The 18083-nt window shown below is 42.2% G+C and overlaps 1 protein-coding gene across 1 annotated transcript in view; it reads right to left on the bottom strand.

Annotated features, from left to right (window-relative positions):
- LOC137379686 (receptor-type tyrosine-protein phosphatase zeta-like) overlaps positions 1-18083 on the bottom strand; it is a 262813-nt gene that overhangs the window by 83310 nt on the left and 161420 nt on the right. The window contains exons 9-11 of the mRNA XM_068050891.1: positions 14800-14984; positions 14510-14642; positions 1255-1301 (exon numbers count right to left, since the gene is read on the bottom strand). Of these exons, the coding sequence (XP_067906992.1) occupies positions 1255-1301; positions 14510-14642; positions 14800-14984 (365 nt within the window). The remainder of the gene's footprint in view (positions 1-1254; positions 1302-14509; positions 14643-14799; positions 14985-18083) is intronic.

Below are 18083 nucleotides of genomic sequence, written 5' to 3'. Positions count from 1 at the left end.
CTCTCAGCTCCTCCAATCCAAAAGGTGTGATGCAGTGTCTCAGGCCTGCTTCTTCTGGCAGCCCATCCTAATGGCATTTGGGCAGGAAAATGAGGGACAAGGCACAGTGATGTCACTCCCACTTCATTTAAATTCAGTTTGAGTACTTGCATCTATTTCAGGGACAAGCAATGGTGCCCAATGAAATTCCTGAAATTCCATGGTAGTGCAAATCTCCACCTCCCTTTTCCATCCGTTCTGAGCTCAGAAACTAAAGTGTTTACCAGGTGCAACAGGAAAATGGACCCACTTTCAGTTCAGTTTTCATTCCTGTTTAATTAACAGAACCACCTCATGACAGAAGGGCAGCTTAATATCATTTCTCAATTACAACCTGACCACAATTCTTGGCAGGATAATAGATCTCACTGTGACCTGAGCATACAACTTGGACCAGAGAAATGGCAAAGAGCTGAGAACCCCTCACTGAAATGAACTGGGAAAAAGGAATAATTTGTCGGAAGGAAACAATTTACCCCAGGATTTAGTTTTCTGCTTCTTGATGTTGATACTGTATGATACTAGTAACAAAATACAGTGGGCAAAGGAATTTTACCATTTCGTTAATCATGAGATTATACTAGGCAATATAATAATAGACAATTAAAGACACACTTATTACACATATATGCAATGAAATTTCAAGGCACTGGGAAAGAACCATCCCTGCAGAAGTTGATGCCAATGAGCATCGTTTTTGGACTGTATTGTTGCAAATGCTTAAAATCTCAGAGGCAAAATATACTGATTAGTTTTATTTGGGAAGAGTACAAGAAATTTGTAGCATAATATATAAAATAACAGATGGAAAGTAAGGAAAACCTTGAAACACTTTTAAGTTGGTCATGCTACCTTTAATTTTACACTCATCTTCATAGTCCTTGGAACTTCACTTACTGATATTGTTTTTTTTGCCAGACTAAGATCTGCCAAAGCTCAGCATTAAATCATGAGCAACCTTCAACCTTAAAAAATTGCACATATTAGAAATGGGATACAGATAGGAGGGAGATAAAAGCGTTAAAAATACCTCTTGGCACAGTGATTATTCTTCAATTGCTCAAGATTTGTTCTTGTGATTTAAGACAAACTTTGAAGCCTTTGAATGTGGTACTAAATTAAAACGCCCTCCTACCTACACCAAAATCTATATATATAGTAACACATTAAAGCTGAGTATAGACAGGTAAAGTATTAGTCAAATATTCCCATTACCTCCTGGTCATCAAATGTGTCATTAAAATTAAGAAAGGCACCAAAATCTGCAACATACAACAAAAAAAAGCATTAGACATTCAAATATGAAAATAGCTGACTTCAGAATAAATGGAATTCTTCGCAAGGTACAATAGAAAAAAATCTACATTTGTTATGTAATGGTTTATATTGGGGTATCATGATGTGTAATGCCCATCAAAATGCAGTTATTAGATTTTATATACTGGGGGGCACGAATGCTTATTGAGGATTTCCTGATGCTGCGGGGGGTTGGGGGTGCGATGCATGGGCAGAAGCCATACATATCAAGGAAGGTCTCAGATACAATCCCTGGTCTGTATTAAAGTAAGTAATCTTAATCAGAGTATTGGTAGAGGAACCATATCCTCAGGTGAAGGATTGGGGGCCAGGGGTAAAAATTAGCCAGTTATTCTGTTTTTGACTACTATCGGCTGGAAATTTGACATGTGTAAGGAACATGCAAGGTATAAGAATGGTCACTTGGATAAAGTGGAGAAGGCTGCTGCCACCAGGGGTCTGCATGAAGCAGCATCTTCAGAAGAGGGGGTAAACTGAAAACAGCAATAAGTACGCTGCTCAGCCTGAATCAAAATCATATTTAAATCCACAAGCCAGAGGTTGCTTCAATGGGAATTAGCCTTTCTTTCAAAATGAATAAAACAAATCTCTGGACGCGAGGATTATTGTCTCTTCTTACACAAGCGTATCTGTTTTGATTTTCAAAATCTGGATGACAATTAAAAACAAAAAACCTCTGTGACACATGACACCCTGGTTAAACGCAAATGGGCATCATCCATATTGACACACAAGTCGGAAGTCAAAAAGAAAGGGCATAAACAGAGGAACTAGGGGCACAAAAGGAGCTACTCAGTGCTGTGGCGCAGTAGAGTGACATTGTTGGCATTTAATTCTCTGTCCCCATTAGAAATGAACCTATATAAATATCACCCAGGCCTATTTCAGCACAGAAAATGTGGAATGATCTGCTTAAGATGATGATTTAAAGAAGGGGTTCGCATGTTAAAAATGAGAAATAAATAATTTACAAATACCCTGAGAAATTATTTCACTTGTTTTTTGTATCTTTTACCTTTCCCTTTTTTGAACTGTTTCAACAGTGAGAATATCCTTTAGGGAAACAACTTGAATGACTTATTAGCTCCAGGAGTGCAAAGGAACGGAACGGATATGCTCGAATGAAATGGTAAGACTGAGGAAGGACTCTGACTTAACAACTATGTAAGAACATTAATCTAGCTTCCTCACAGTAACTCTAGGAATTACTGGTGATGGTATTACCGAATGACAACATCGTGACAGGTTTCCTCTTTTTGCTGTTGGACCTAAAGGATCACCTTTAGACAAAAATCAAGCATTAGGATGTGCATAACGAAACACACACAATCTTCGGCTACCACTACTGTAAAGCAGCCTTTAGCAGTTCATTTCAATGGGTTAATGCCTTCCTTACAATATTGGACACAAGAAAGATAGGATAAGCTTCGGCCGGGCTGTTTCTTGAACAGAAATTTCCAGGTTAGTGACTTCTCAGCTCTTTTCGTCACTGTAATAACAAGCTCTGATTTTTGGCATGCAATTATTTAAAGAAAAAGAAAAAATGGACAGAAAATGCAAATTAATGTTGATCCAAATTCTGTGTAAGCTCTCGTTTAATGTTTAATGTTTAATGGTATGATTTTTCTCTTTAAGCAGATAAATGTAAAAAAAAAGATATTTGTTGTTTGGTAACAGACTTGTGGAAAAGAAGAACAACTAGTATTTATACAACACCGTTAATGTAATAAAACAGCCCAAGGTACTTCACAGCAGTATTATCAAACAAAATTTGACACTGAGACACATAAGGAGATATTAGAGCAGGTGACTAAAAATTGGTCAAGGAGGTAGGTTTTACGAAGTGTGTTAAAGGAGGAAAGAGAGATAGAGAGGCAGAGAGATTTCGGGAGAGAATACCAGCATTTAGGCAGTTGAAGGAATGGCGGACAATGGTGGAGTGATTAAAATTGGGGATGCTCAAGTAAAGCCTGGCTACCCGACCTGAAACTGACTGGACCCGACTCGAAATTCCAAGTCCAGCATTCGGGCTCGGGTCGGGTCGGGCTGGACACTGCTTCCGGGAAGTCACAGGAGCAGGCTTACCCATGATTTCCCCACAACTCCAGCTACAGGAATAGCCTGCTGCCAGAACAGATGAAGGAGATTTGTGTCGGGTTGGCACGAAAAAAAAATTAAAGGGCTCGGGCTCGGGTCGGGTTCGGGTTGGCTGTGGTCGGTTCGGGTTTTAATTTTATACCAGAGTCAGGCTTTGTGCTCAAGAAGCCAGAATAAGAGAAACGCAGATATCTTGGAGGGTTGTGTGGCTGGAGGAGATTACAGAGATAGGGAGGGGTGAGGCTGTAGAGGGATTTAAAAACAAGGATGAGAATTTTAAGCTCACGTCATTGCTTAACCGGACAACAATGTAGGCCAGCGAGCACTGGGGTGATAGGCGAACGGAACTTGGTATAATTTAGGACACAAGCGACAGAGTTTTGCATGATCTCAGGTTTATGGAGGGTAAAACATGGAAGGCTGGCCAGGAATACATTGTAATAATCATGTCTAGAGGTAGCAAAGGCATGGATGAGGATTTCAGCAGCAGATGAGCTGAGGCAGAGTGAATGTTAGACGTGTAAATAGGCAGTCATAGTGATGGCATGGATATGTGGTCAGAAGCCCATCTCTGGGTCAAATATGAGTCAAGGTTGCAAACAGTCTTGTTCAGTGTCAAACAGTTGCCAGGGAGAGGGAATGGAGCCAATGGCTATGGAGCAGAGTTCATTGTGGGGATCAAACACAATTGGCTGGATTTTAAAGCCCCTCCGCCGCCAGGAATGGTGGTGGGGTGGGGCAATGAAGATCGGTACGGAGGAGGCCCTCCACTGACCTGACAGGCCCTGTACTGATCTTGGCAGTGATGGTGAGGCCTCGTAGCGGCCGCCTCACCACTCGGCGACGGGACCCACATTAACATATGTTAATGCCTACTTGCCATGTGGCCCACAGCGATTCTGTCAGCACGTTGCGATCTTTATTCTGGTGGCCAACAATGGCGTGCCTTCGAATCCCCATTCAGGGAAACGTGGCGTGACACCTGCGTAGAGGGGGGGAAGGAGGTTTTTTCTCCGTGCGGGAGGTGGGGGAGCAGTGTTAGAATGCCTCGGATTGGTCAGGTGGGGGGTGATGGGAAGGGGTAATGGACAAAGGTACCGAACTTTGGGGGGCGGTGGGAGGGGGGGGGGAAGGCCAAATTTTCAAGGTAGGTATTCTGGGGTGGGGTGGGGGGTGGGGAATGGGCAGGAATGTTGTGATATGCCATTTATGGGTTGGGGGGGGGGGGGGGAGTAATGCATGGGAGACTTGTCCGTTCTTTTTTTAAACTTTAAAGTAACTTGCCCTTTAAAAATGGCGCCGACACCTGCGCATTGGTGCCAGATGCCATTGCCGGCGACAACTCGCCCACCCGCTCCATGTGATCAAGGTGGGGGGTGGGCGCCACGGCCATACTAATGAGCTGCCCCGTTTGAAATCGCAGCAGCTCAGCAACACGGTCCCCCTGCGTGCGGGCTGCATTTCTTTATGCCCGCCGCCTATTTCGGCAGTGGAGGCTTAAAATGCAAGCCAATGGTTTCATTCTTCCTGATATTCAATTTGAGTAAATTTCTGCTCATTCAGCAATGGATGTGGAAAAGCAGTCTGACAATTTAGAGACAGTGGAGGGGTCAAGAGAGGTGTTGGTGAGGTACAGCTGGGTGTCATCAGCATACAGGTGAAACCTAATTGGATGATGTTGCCCAGGGGGAGCATGTAGATAAGAAATAGGAGGGGCCAAGAACAGATCCTTGGGAGACCCTAGAGGTAACAGTGTGGGTGCAGGAAGAGAAGCCATTGCAGGTGATTCTCTGGCTACAATTAGATAGATAAGAATGGAATCAGACAAGTGCAGTCCAGCCAGCTGGATGATGGTGGAGAGGCATTGGAGCAGGATGGTGTGATCAACTGTGTCAAAGGATCCCGACAGATTGAGGAGGATGAGGAACAATAGTTTACCTTTGTCACAGTCACATAAGATGTCATTTGTGACTTTGATAAGAGCCATTTTGGTACTGTGACAAGGGACAGAAACCTTATTGGAGGAATTCGAGTTCCATGAAAAGTGTGCACGGATTTGGGAGGCAACAGCACATTCAAGGACTTTGAAGAGGAAAGGAAGGTTGCAGATGTGGTGGTAGTTTTCGAGGACTGAGGGGTCAAGGATTGTTTTTTGAGGAGAGGTGTGAAGATAGCAATTTGAAGAAGGGGGGCAGTACCTGAGGAGAGAGAACTCTTAACAATATCCTGTTAACGTGGGAGCTAGGAAGGGAAGTTGGGTGATCAGCAGTTTAGTGGGAATAGGGTTGAGGGAACAGGAGGTGGGTCTCATGGACAAAATGAGCTCAGAGAGGACATGAGGGGAGTTAGGAGAGAAACTAGAGAAAGATGCAATCAACAGGAAACTACTTCATGAAGACTTTGGCAACTTAAGTGGAAACAGGTCATGGGACTAATTTTTTGAGTTAGGTGCACAATGGTTGGGCATTGTGAGCAGAATGATTGCACAGCCTGCCCAGGTAGCAACAAGAGACCTGAACCACTGGGGCCTCATCTACATAATTTCGGCAAGCTGCCACTGCTCAGCTCATCGAACTGGGGGTGGGGGTTGTGATATTCCAGCAGCTCCTGTGTAGATCCAAGTCAGAGCTCAGATCTTAGTGGGGTGGAGAGGGTGGATGGAATAGCGGAATATTCCATCAGCAGCTGTGCCGTTCCAAGCCAGAAGTCAGAAATTAGAGGGGTAAAGAGGGCGGGGTGGGGGTGGACGGCAGTGGTGGGGGTGTTATGTTGAAGCACTGAGCAGTTAGCAGCAAGTGGGAGGATTCTTGTGGGACCAGGGAGGAGTTAATTAGGCAGGACGCTGTCCTCCCCTTTTGAGGTCCATTCAAAAACTGAGTTGAGCAGGCCACGGGTGGTCAGTGAGCGGTAGTTTTTTCTTTCTACTGAGCCTTTTTTTCAGCACAAAAGGGGCATTGGGTCGAAGAAACTCTCCATCATTATTTACTGTGGTGTAAGGGAGAGTAATTTTCATTTTCAGTTTGTTATTAATTGCCATTATGCATCCAAGCATTCTTCCAATGCTATTATTTTAATATAGTGACATATGTATTATACCCATTTGAAGAGATGTCAATCTCTATGATTTATTGCAAATTATAGAAGTAATGATGGACTCAGACTGTGTTTGAATTTATCATCTATTGATACTGTCACAGGAATCCAAGAGCATTGAGATCCTGTTATTTTTTCTTGTAAGCATTTTGAAACAGTCCTCATGAAGGTTTGGTTAATATGCTGCAAGATGTGGGATGACTTGCCCTTTCCCTCTCTTTCAATTTTCTTCCCTCTCTGGAGGCACAGAATGGTGCTGGACACCAGTTCCATCTGTACCCTAATTCCTCATGTGTGGAATGTCACGGCCAAACCTGATCCTGTCCTTAACCCCATGTCACACATGTATTTAGAGTAGGGCTTATTGGATTGTGATCCAGAGATGGAACCTTGACTGATATTTTCACCTCCCACCCCAAGGGGTATTGAGGCCCCTTTTGGCATCATGCCTAAGATCAGGGAGTGAGTTTTTTTTCCTAAGTAAAACTATATTTTTTAGATCCACAGCATTTATGTACAACAGATGTGTATGGCACATATCTGAATGTGCACCTTCCATATGCAGCATTCTTTGACTGTAGGCAGTTTGTGCATGAATTCTACATTCAGAATAGTTCTGATCATAACACTCAGTGCTATAGATAATTATATTAACCCAGGTACCAACAGCTTCTCTTGATTATGTTGGGATTCTAGACACAGGATACACAGTTTAACTTATCTTGAGGGAATCCTCCTGTACTGTATTCCCCTACCACCTACAGAATGAAATTAACTGTGCACAGCTTTCTGAAAATGAATGCTGCTTTTACCATTTACAATGCAAACAGCAATGTCTCATGTTGAAGCAACCTTCATATCAAAATCAAGTGCTATAATTTACCACAAATTACATTCCACTTATTTCTTTAACAGATGACAGGAACCTTTCAAAAATAATTCATGCTTTTTTTTTACTAATCTCCTTTAAAAATGACTTTAGAAAACAGCACAAAAACAATCATAATACAATAACCAGATTATCTTACCTTTGCTTTGTCATCTGCAATGCTGAAAAGAAATGGTGATGAGATTCCCAACTTCCCTGTAGTTAGATAACACTGGTTGTGAAGTATTATCCAATTACAAACAATTCTCAGTAACTTATCAGGCATTTTTCACAATGGTAAGCAAAATCCAATTAAAACATAGCTTTGTTTACCACACACAATACACACACTGAGACATGCACATCCCAAATAGATACAATGTTGTTCAGCAGCTGCAAATGTGAGATAATCATTAGAAGTGACTTGTCATTCAAATGGCATAAATTATGCTTAATATTATTTTAATATAATATATTTCCCATTGTGCCGTGAACAGTGAACAAAGTTTACAAGGTTAATCTATTAAACATTCTGGATACTCAATATAGAGACAGCACTCATTTCTTCCGCCGTTCATTCCAATTCTCTTGCACCGAGGGGAGGAAGTGATATACTAATTGTTTTCAGTCCTGACACATGCAGCCAATCACCATGCACAAGAGTTCCCAATCTAAACTACTGAGCAATCTATACAAGTAGAGTTTCAGTTGTTAAACATGGAATCTCCAACTCTGGTAGTGACATACCTAGCCTCTCATGTATACATGGAAGTACAAATGGAATTTGACCTGCTGCCTAAAGAGTGCAGATAAGCTTCCTGCTGTATATTTATTTATTTAGAGATACAGCACTGAAACAGGCCCTTCGGCCTACCGAGTCTGTGCCAACCAACAACCACCCATTTATACTAAGCCTACATTAATCCCATATTCCCTACCATTCCCCTACCACCTACCTACACTAGGGACAATTTACAATGGCCAATTTACCTATCAACCTGCAAGTCTTTGGCTGTGGGAGAAAACCAGAGCACCCGGCGGAAACCCACGCGGTCACAGGGAGAACTTGCAAACTCCACACAGGCAGTACCCAGAACTGAACCCAGGTCGCTGGAGCTGTGAGGCTGCGGTGCTAACCACTGCGCCACTGTGCCGCCCCACTGTTTGGTCAGCTAAGCCCCCTCTAACTCATTTGGATTTGTTTACAGTCAAGTGGGAAGAAACTCGACCCCCAGGAACAGATCTACCTTTCTATGTCCCATCAGTGAGCAAAGTTGGGCAGTAAATAATCAACAGTGCCTAGGATAAGTGTAGAGTGTCCTGGCTCAGATATTTCATTAGAGTCTGCAAAGGGTATGAACCTGGTTCTAATTTCCCAATGCCAAGCATGTTATTTTGGAACCAACTCAATGCCAAGGAAACTCTACTGAACTCTGTCACTATTCAGTCCTTAGAGAACTGACATTCGCAAATTTGAACCTTCGCCAGGAGCATCACAGTATCAGGAAGTTCTCCTGAATGGGAGATGAGCTGCACTACTTATTAAAGTATGGGAGGGCATTGCAACATCTTCCTGATCGCAGCATAGATACTCATGATGTCCCAATCAAACAATGGTTCCATCAATTGCAGGCACAGCAATCAACAGGACTTCTTTGCCTTTCTGTAAGCTAATCAATATAGAAACTGAACCCTGGATGTACAACAACAAACTCTGGCACCAGTCCTCTAGTTAATATTCTCCAACAGTGGTCATCTGAAGCATAAGAATTTCCACATCAGGTATTTGATGAACCTTTACCTTCAGCAACCATAGAAGAACATACATGGTTCAGCACAGAAAGTGTCAGCCAGCTTGATTTAGATTTAGAGATACAGCACTGAAACAGGCCCTTCGGCCCACCGAGTCTGTGCCGACCATTAACCACCCATTTATACTAATCCTACATTAATCCCATATTCCTACCACATCCTCACCTGTCCCTATATTCCCCTACCACCTACCTACACTAGGGGCAATTTATAATGGCCAATTTACCTATCAACCTGCAAGTCTTTGGCTGTGGGAGGAAACCGGAGCACCCGGAGGAAACCCACGCAGACACAGGGAGAACTTGCAAACTCCTCACAGGCAGTACCCAGAACTGAACCCGGGTCGCTGGAGCTGTGAGGCTGTGGTGCTAACCACTGCGCCACTATGCCGCCCTTTTAGATATCCAAGTGCATTGCTTCTTATCAGACGAACTCAGGATGAAATGCTTAAAGCAGGTTCTCCCACAATAGGTTTTAAGCAGAGACTTGCCACCACCTATGAAGTGTGGAGCAATTGGTCAGTGTAACCCAGAGCTCACCCTCTCTGAAATGGTTTTCACTTTTTACCACAGATCTACATCAGTTTGGTTCTAGATTTTGCACATGGACTGAAAGAAACTTCTGTTGCAAGCCTGGGAGTGCCAAGCCATGAAAGCAAATAAAAATAAAATATGATAGGAGAGAAAGGAAACACTCAAACAATGATTCAAAACTGAAATTCTAATATTTTTCTTCACAAAAATTACGCAAAATACACCAACAATTTTAAAGAATGTAGTACACAGCAAATTAAACGTGTTTTTCACCACTGCTGCACAGTCAACCTCTATTATATCCTGTAATAAGTTTGAGTCAAATGTACAAGAAAATAATACATTAATACATAAATGATAGCAGATTAAACATGCATCTTTTAACATGGAAGGATGACCCTATGAAATAAAAACTCCGAACTTGCAGCAGAGGTGAGGGCCAGTAACAAACCTTTGCACACACTTGGAATGAAATATGGAGGCACTCCTCCCATTTCAAGAGAGTTGACTTGAGTCCTTCGATCACCCATTTAAACAATTGGGTGTAACTGAGTGACTCTATTGTTCTGTAAAAAGTTGTAGGCTCAGTTGAACTCTTATATTTGGCTAAATATATAAATCTAATCTCTGACATACAAATTAAAACTCAAAATATAAAAATTCCATCACATTACTTTAGTACTATATATCTTTACAATATAGACTTGCTTATATTTTTGAATAACCACGAGTATAAGAAGTGAAAATGTGGATGGCATTAAATGTACACATCGTATGGAGTAAAAGAGTAGAAAAGTGACAAACACGAGGAGCAGCATATGCTGAAATGTGGGCAAAAAAATGAAAAAATGTAGCAAAAATGCATCACACACAGAAATTCTCTAAGCTTCATTCAATTTGTTTTGAGTGTTGTGAATAAGACAAAAAACATTCACAAAATTGGCTCCATTGAATAACCACTATCCCAATATCATTAACCATGGCTATGGCTAGTGATCTGCTTAGTTCTACAAAAATGGCTGTGAAAAATCAATCGAGATGGCTATCATAGCATGTTTCTGCAGCAGCTTTCCTGAACAGATCCTGATCCTTTATGCTGTGCTGTCTTTCACTAATATTGGACAAATAGCCAGCTCAGTTTGTTTTTTTCTTGCTCATTCAGATGCTAGTCATAGTCCAAGGAATCACTAACCTGCATAACAAATTATTTTTATGTATATTTGAAATAACTGTTACATTGTTATATAAAAATACTTGCAGTTTAGTTAATTTAGAACAGCAAATTTTGTTTATTTCCAATGGAGTTATATTTAATGTGTTTTAAAATGCAAGTTCCCAAACACAATCCGGTTAAACTTTTTATTGTTGAGTTGAAGGCTCAAAAAAATGTACCACTACTCGACATGAATCAATGCAAAGGTAAGTAACATATCTGATGTCAAATCTTCCAGAATATACAGATGTTTAGAAAGGAAAATACCTGAGCCTGAGTGAGGTTCAGTAAATGAAAATGATATACAGCATTCAATACGCTAGACACACATTCTCAGGAGTTTATAGGTATGCTACTTATTGATCAAAAGAAAGGACAAATAACTAAAAGAATTGTTAAACAATAACAGACAATTGAACTGTAAATTTTATTTGCTGTGCATTTATCGATTGCTACTGTAATTAACTATGTAACGTGAACCACATGAGATCAATCAATATACAAGAATAGAAATGAAAACTTTGTACGAATTGGTTGTCTTAATCAAATTTACACAAGCTTATCCTTCTGGGCTCAGATGATGAGTGGAAGGAGGGACCAGAGTCTAAATAATTGGATTTTAGTGAGTGCATATGTTTTATTATTTAAACCATAATTACATTTCACAATTAATCAATAAAGCTTCAGGGAAGTAATCAACCAATTTTTTTAAAATTATTTGTTTTATGGGATGTGGGCATAGCTGGCAAGGTCAATATTTGTTGCCCACCCCTAATTGCCCTTCAGAAGATGGTGATGAGCTGCCTTCTTGAACCACTGCAGTCCATCAGGTGCATCTACACCCACAGTGCTGCTAGGAAGGGAGTGCCAGGATTTTGATCCAGCAACAGTGAAGGAACAGTGATATATTTCCAAGTCAAGATGGTGTGTGGTTTGGAGGGGAACTTGCAGATGGTGGTGTTCCCATGCGTCTGCTCCCCTTGACCTTCTAGGTGGCAGAAGTCATGGGTTTGGAAGGTGCTGTCGAAGGAAGCATGGTGCGTTGCTACAGTGCATCTTGTTTATGGTACACACTGCTGCCACACTGTGCATCGGTGGTGGAGGGAATGAATGTTTAAGGTGGTGGATATGGTGCTGATCAAGAAGGCTCCTTTGTCCTGGATGGTGTTGAGCTTCCCGAGTGTTGTTGAAGCTGCACTTATCCAGGCAAGTGGAGAGTATTCTATCACACTCCTGGACTTGTGCCTTATAGATGGTAGGCAGGCTTTGGGTTACTCGCCACAGAATTCCCAGCCTCTGACTTGCTCTTGTAGTCACAGTATTTATGTGGCTGCTCTGGTTCAGTTTCTGGTCAATGGTAACCCCCAGGATGTTGATCGTGGGGGATTCAGCAATGGTAATGTCGTTGAATGTCAAGGGAGATGGTTTGATTCTCTCTTGTTGGAGATGGCCATTGCCTGGCACTTGTGTGGTGTGAATGTTTCTTGCCATTTATTAGCACAAGCCTGAATTTTGGGTCCTTAATTACTGAAAACATCTACCTGATATTACCCTGCTCCAGATTTTTGCAAATTTTCCATTTTAGGGTCTTCTTTGGCATTGAATCAGTTAGTTCTCAATCCTTCACATCTATCATTTATAAAAAGTAGAACTAGCTTAAAGGAATTCACATCAGAACTGGGAGCAGTTTATCTCCTCTTAATTATTTTCTTTACTTATTGGTAGATGTTAGACGCAGCAGTTAGAGGTTCTCAACTGATGGTGGCCAATCAGTGCAGGCTAGCTAGTTCTTTTGACATGTATTACATTTGAGAATTGTAAAAATGTAATTCCTTTCAGCTAATCTATAAATAATAGTTACTGTGATTCGGGTTAAAACTGAAGTAGAAAAAGTGCTGCTCACTCCTATCTGTATAAATAAGCCATTTTAACAGTTCCAATTTGCAACAATGGAGATAGGATACAAATAAGATTTCTGCATTTATTATAGACTGTATGGAATAGTACTGATGTGACTGCATGTGTTGAGTGGTGCTTTAGACTTAGCAATTGGGAAATGCCAGTGTCAGTACAACCGGCCAGTGGGATTGAGACAATGTTATTGCTTCACTCACAACTATAGATAAGTATAACAAAGGCATCAAGCTCACAATGAAACAGAGGAGAAGGGAAATAGGATTCCTTCTGGCTGCTGTAATTCTGACTGGGCTTGGTTCTCTTCATTCTCTCCTAACGTTCCTAAATCTTAGAATTATCTGATTACATTTACAACTATCATAGCTTGCTTCCTTATATAGTGCCTTTAATGGAGTAAAACATCCCGAGATGCTTCACAGGAGCATTATAAAGCAAAATTTGACACTGAATAAGTAGATATTAGGTCAAATGACCAAAAGCTTGGTCAAAGAAATCTGTTTTTAGGAGTGTCTTAAAGGAGGAAAGAGAGGTAGAAAGCCAAAGAGGTTTAGGGAGGGAATTCCAGAGCTTAGAGCCCAGGCAGCTGAAAGTACAGCCACCAATTCAAATCAGGGATGCCCAAAAGGCCAGAATTAGAGCAGAGTAGATATCTCGGAGGGCTGTGGGGCGAGAGGAGATTATAGAGATATGCAGAGGCGATGCTATGGTGGGATTTGAAAACAACGATGAAAACCATAAAGTGCAGGTAGTGCTTAACTGGGTGAACGGAACACGGTGGGAGTTAGGACCTGGACAGCAGAGTTTTTGATGACCTCAAGTTTATGGATGAATGTGGGAGGCTGGCAAGGAGTGTATTGGAATAATCAAGTTTAGAGGTAACAATGACATGGCTGAGAGTTTCAGCAGCAGATGAGCTGAGGCAGGAGAGGAGTGGGAAATAGGCAGTCTTGGTGATGGCACAGATATGGGGTTGAAAATCATCATGCAAAGACTGAATCACTACCTCACACTGAGTAATAAAGCTTTTTGGAAGCATCATATTCACAAATACATTTGCTACAACCATTTTGAATGCAGGGTGATCAGAAAAAATTCAATTCTTTCTCTACAAATTCTACCTTTAAATCCCAGGCAGGCAACCAACAGAAAGCAAAGGGAGACAGAGCAGATTTGGCCAAAAGTTAGCCCACGCACTATAATATCTGATTGAGAGAGCATGCGTATAATCATCAGACATCAGCCATATTGCTCACATAGCTAACAAAAGAAAAATGCCATAAGCACAGTTACATCAGCTACAACAAGCAAGGGAATCCCACCACCATTAATAAAATACAACATTCAATTGGCATTTCAATTCCAATGTTTTTTGTGAAACTCAGCACAATCCAGAGACTGGCAGTCTTTGCATTAGTATCAACCTAATCATTTAAATTACAGAAACAAATTTGAAATAAACATAGGTTTCATAATTTTGAAAGACAGATTAATTCCCCTTAATCAGGATTGCACTGATTTCAGAGTCCCATAGACTTATTTTAAGTTGATTTTGACCGAGCACAGCACCACAGGAAACCCAAGCAATGGGGTGAAAGACTGAAGATTAGGATTCATGTTTACCTGGGTCTTCAAATTCCATAGGCATGTCCACAATCAGTTGGTCACTGTACTTCCCGTACAGACCATCAGAACATATAGCAACCACTTGAACAACATAACTGGTGTTTGGCAATAAATTGCTGAGAATGGCACCCTAAAACAAGAGAGGTAAGCATTGGGTTAGATTGAGAGGGCTCGAGAATTATATTTCAGCTTGATTTCATATTGAATCACTCTTTTTATTGGCTGTTGATCTGAGACCATAAAACTTATTTTTATTGTGACATCTAACATCTTGAGCTATACGTTACCATGTCCTGATCTCCATCCGTCAGGAACTGGTGTCTGGTCTGGTCTTCTCCATCCAACTGCTGATGGAAAACGGCGTATCTCTCAAGGACAGCACTATAAACCATTCTTGGTCTTTGCCAGAGAACAAGCAAAGAGGTGTCATTCCTTGGGTCGGCTTGGAGATTTTCCGGTTCTGAACTGCAAACTTAGAAGATATGGTACAGAGTTATGTCAAGTACATTGAACTAAACGTAGTTCAACCAAAGATTGCTGTGCAGTCATCAAGACGAGCAAGGTAATTGCTTCCACTCAGTGTCAGCATCAAGTCAGGTAAAGTATCAAAATAAGCTGAGTACAGCTCTCTTCACTCTGCCCAACCATATTTCTCAATTACACCCCTCCCTTATCAGAACAGCAGCTTCTGCTGAATCATTATGGCATCAAAATTTGCATCATTAACAACTAGGCACTAAGTATTGCTGGGATGGAGTGCAGAGGAGAAAATCTGGCCAGAGAGGATTTCGGGCCTGCTTACAAAAGCAGGGAGGCTCTGTAAACAGGGTGCGATCCTTCCCGCCAGATTATCCTGTCTCCGTGCTACCTTAGTACCCAGACTGTGTGGGACTGCCCTTGCCTGGTTCCATTCAATCTATCCAGTCATAACTAGAAAATCACCTGCAATGGCTTCTCTTCCCACTCCCATACCACTACCTCTGAGATCCCCCAAGGACCTACCCTCAGCCCCCTGCCTCTTGGCGCCATCATCCGAAATCACAATGTCAGGTTCCACAGGTATGCTGATGACACCCAGCTCCACCTCACCATTACCTCTCTCAAACCCGCCACTGTCCCCAAATTGTCAGACTGTTAGGTCAACATCCAATATTGGATGAGCAAACTTTTCCTCCAATTAAATATTGGGGAGGCTGAAGCCATTGTCATCTGCCCTTGCCACAAACTCTGTACCTAGCCATTGACTCCATCCCCCTCCCTAGCCACTGTTTGAGGCTGAACGAGACTGTTCACAACCTCAGCATCCTATTTGACCCCGAGATGAGCTTCAAAACCCATATCTTCACCATCACCAAGACTGCCTAATTTTCGCCTCTGTAGCATAACCCACCTATGCTCCTGCCTCAGCCCATCTGCTGCTTTTGTCTCCTCAATGCCTTTGTTACCTCCAGACTCCACTATTCCAATGCTCTCCCTGGCAACAGTCTGAGATAAATCCAGTCTGTTTGCAACCTTGGTGCCACATTTGACCCTGAGATGCGCTCCATTACTAAGATTGCCTATTTCCACCTCCATAACATCGCCTGACTTTACTGCTGTCTCTGCTCATCTGCTGCTGAAACCCTCATTCATGCCTTTGTTACCTATAGACTTGACTATTCCAACGCACTCCTGGCTGATCTCCCATATTCTACCCTCTATAAATTTGAGGCCATCCAAAACTCTGCTGCCTGCGTCTTAACTCGCATCTAGTCCCGTTCACCTATCACCACTGTGCTCGCTAACTTACAATGGCCCCTGGTCCAGCAATATTTGATTTTAAAATTCACATTCTTGTTTTCAAATCCCTCCATGGCCTTGTTCCACCCTATCTCTAATCTCCTCCAGCCCCACAACCCTCCGAGATATCTGTGCTCCTCTAATTCTGGCCTCCTGAGCATCCCTGATTTTAATCACTCCACTGTTATTGGCTGCACCATCAGTTACCTGGGCCCTAAGCTCTGGAATACCCTTCTTACACCTCTTCACTTCTCTACCTTGCTTTCCTCCTTTCGGACACTGTTTAAAACCTACCTTTTTGACTAAGCTTTTGGTCATCTGACTTAATATCTCATGTGGCTCTGTGTCATATTTTGTTTTATAATACTCCTGTGAAACACTTTCGGATGTTTTATGTTAAAGGTGCTGTGTAAATATAAGTTGTTGTTGTTGCTCTCCTGGATGGCTTCCCACATGCCTCCATCCATAAAATTGAGCTCATCCAAAACTCTACTGCCGGTATCCTAACTTACAACAAGTTGCACTCATTCATCACCCTGTGCTTGCTGATATACATTGACTCCCGGTCTGGCAACCCCTCAATTTTAAAATTCATATCCTTGTTTTCAAACAGGTCAATCAATGGCAGCTCCTCTCCCTATCTCTGTAACATCCTCCATCCTATATCTCTCCAAGATCTCTGCACTTCTCCAATTCTGGACTCTTGCGGATTCCAGATTTTCTTAGCTCCACCACTGGTGGTCGTGCCTTCAGCCCTAAGCTCTAGAATTTCCTCCCTAAACCTCTCCACCTCTCTATACTCCTTTACGATGCTCCTTAAAACCTACCTCTTTGACCAAACTTTTGGCCACCTGTCCAAATATTGCTTTACATTGTTAGGTGCCAAGTTTTCTCTGATGACACTCCTGCGAAGCACCTTGGGAAGTTTTACTAAATAAAGGTGCTATATGAATGGAAGTTGTTGTATAGACAAAAGATCTCTCCCTATTCGTGTTTTTTTCCATTTTCCATTTCTCTCCACTACCTGCTGCATGTGCATTAATATTGGTTGAAAGCGAGATGAGACTTGGCACTGATGCCTTTTGTAGTCGAACAGCTTGCCAACACTCACTGCCGTGGCTCACATATGATAAACTATGCCATTGCTGGAGGTGTAATACCTGCCCTTTTTTTTTAGATTAGAGATACAGCACTGAAACAGGCCCTTCGGCCCACCGAGTCTGTGCCGAACATCAACCACCCATTTATACTAATCCTACACTAATCCCATATTCCTACCAAACATCCCCACCTGTCCCTATATTTCCCTACCACCTACCTATACTAGTGACAATTTATAATGGCCAATTTACCTATCAACCTGCAAGTCTTTTGGCTTGTGGGAGGAAACCGGAGCACCCGGAGAAAACCCACGCAGACACAGGGAGAACTTGCAAACTCCACACAGGCAGTACCCGGAATCGAACCCGGGTCCCTGGAGCTATGAGGCTGCGGTGCTAACCACTGCGCCACTGTGCCGCCCTATTTCCCCTCTCCTCACCATCCAGGGCCCCAAACACTCCTTCCAGCTGAAGCAGCCATTTACTTGTACTTCTTTCAATTTAGTATACTCTATTCGCTGCTCACAATGCAATATCCTCTACATTGAGGAGACTAAATACACCTCTACTCAGTCCGCAAGCATGGCCCCGAGCTTACGGTTGCTTGCCATTTTAATTCACCACCCTGCTCTCACACCCGCATTTTTGTCCTTGGCCTGCTGCAGTATTCTAGTGAAGTTCAATGCAAGCTC

Source organism: Heterodontus francisci, chromosome 18 (assembly GCF_036365525.1).
Source record: "Heterodontus francisci isolate sHetFra1 chromosome 18, sHetFra1.hap1, whole genome shotgun sequence".
In the NCBI taxonomy this organism is placed as follows: Eukaryota; Metazoa; Chordata; class Chondrichthyes; order Heterodontiformes; family Heterodontidae; genus Heterodontus; species Heterodontus francisci.
Note: the sequence above shows the minus strand (reverse complement) of the source record. Positions and strands in the feature narration are given on the sequence as shown.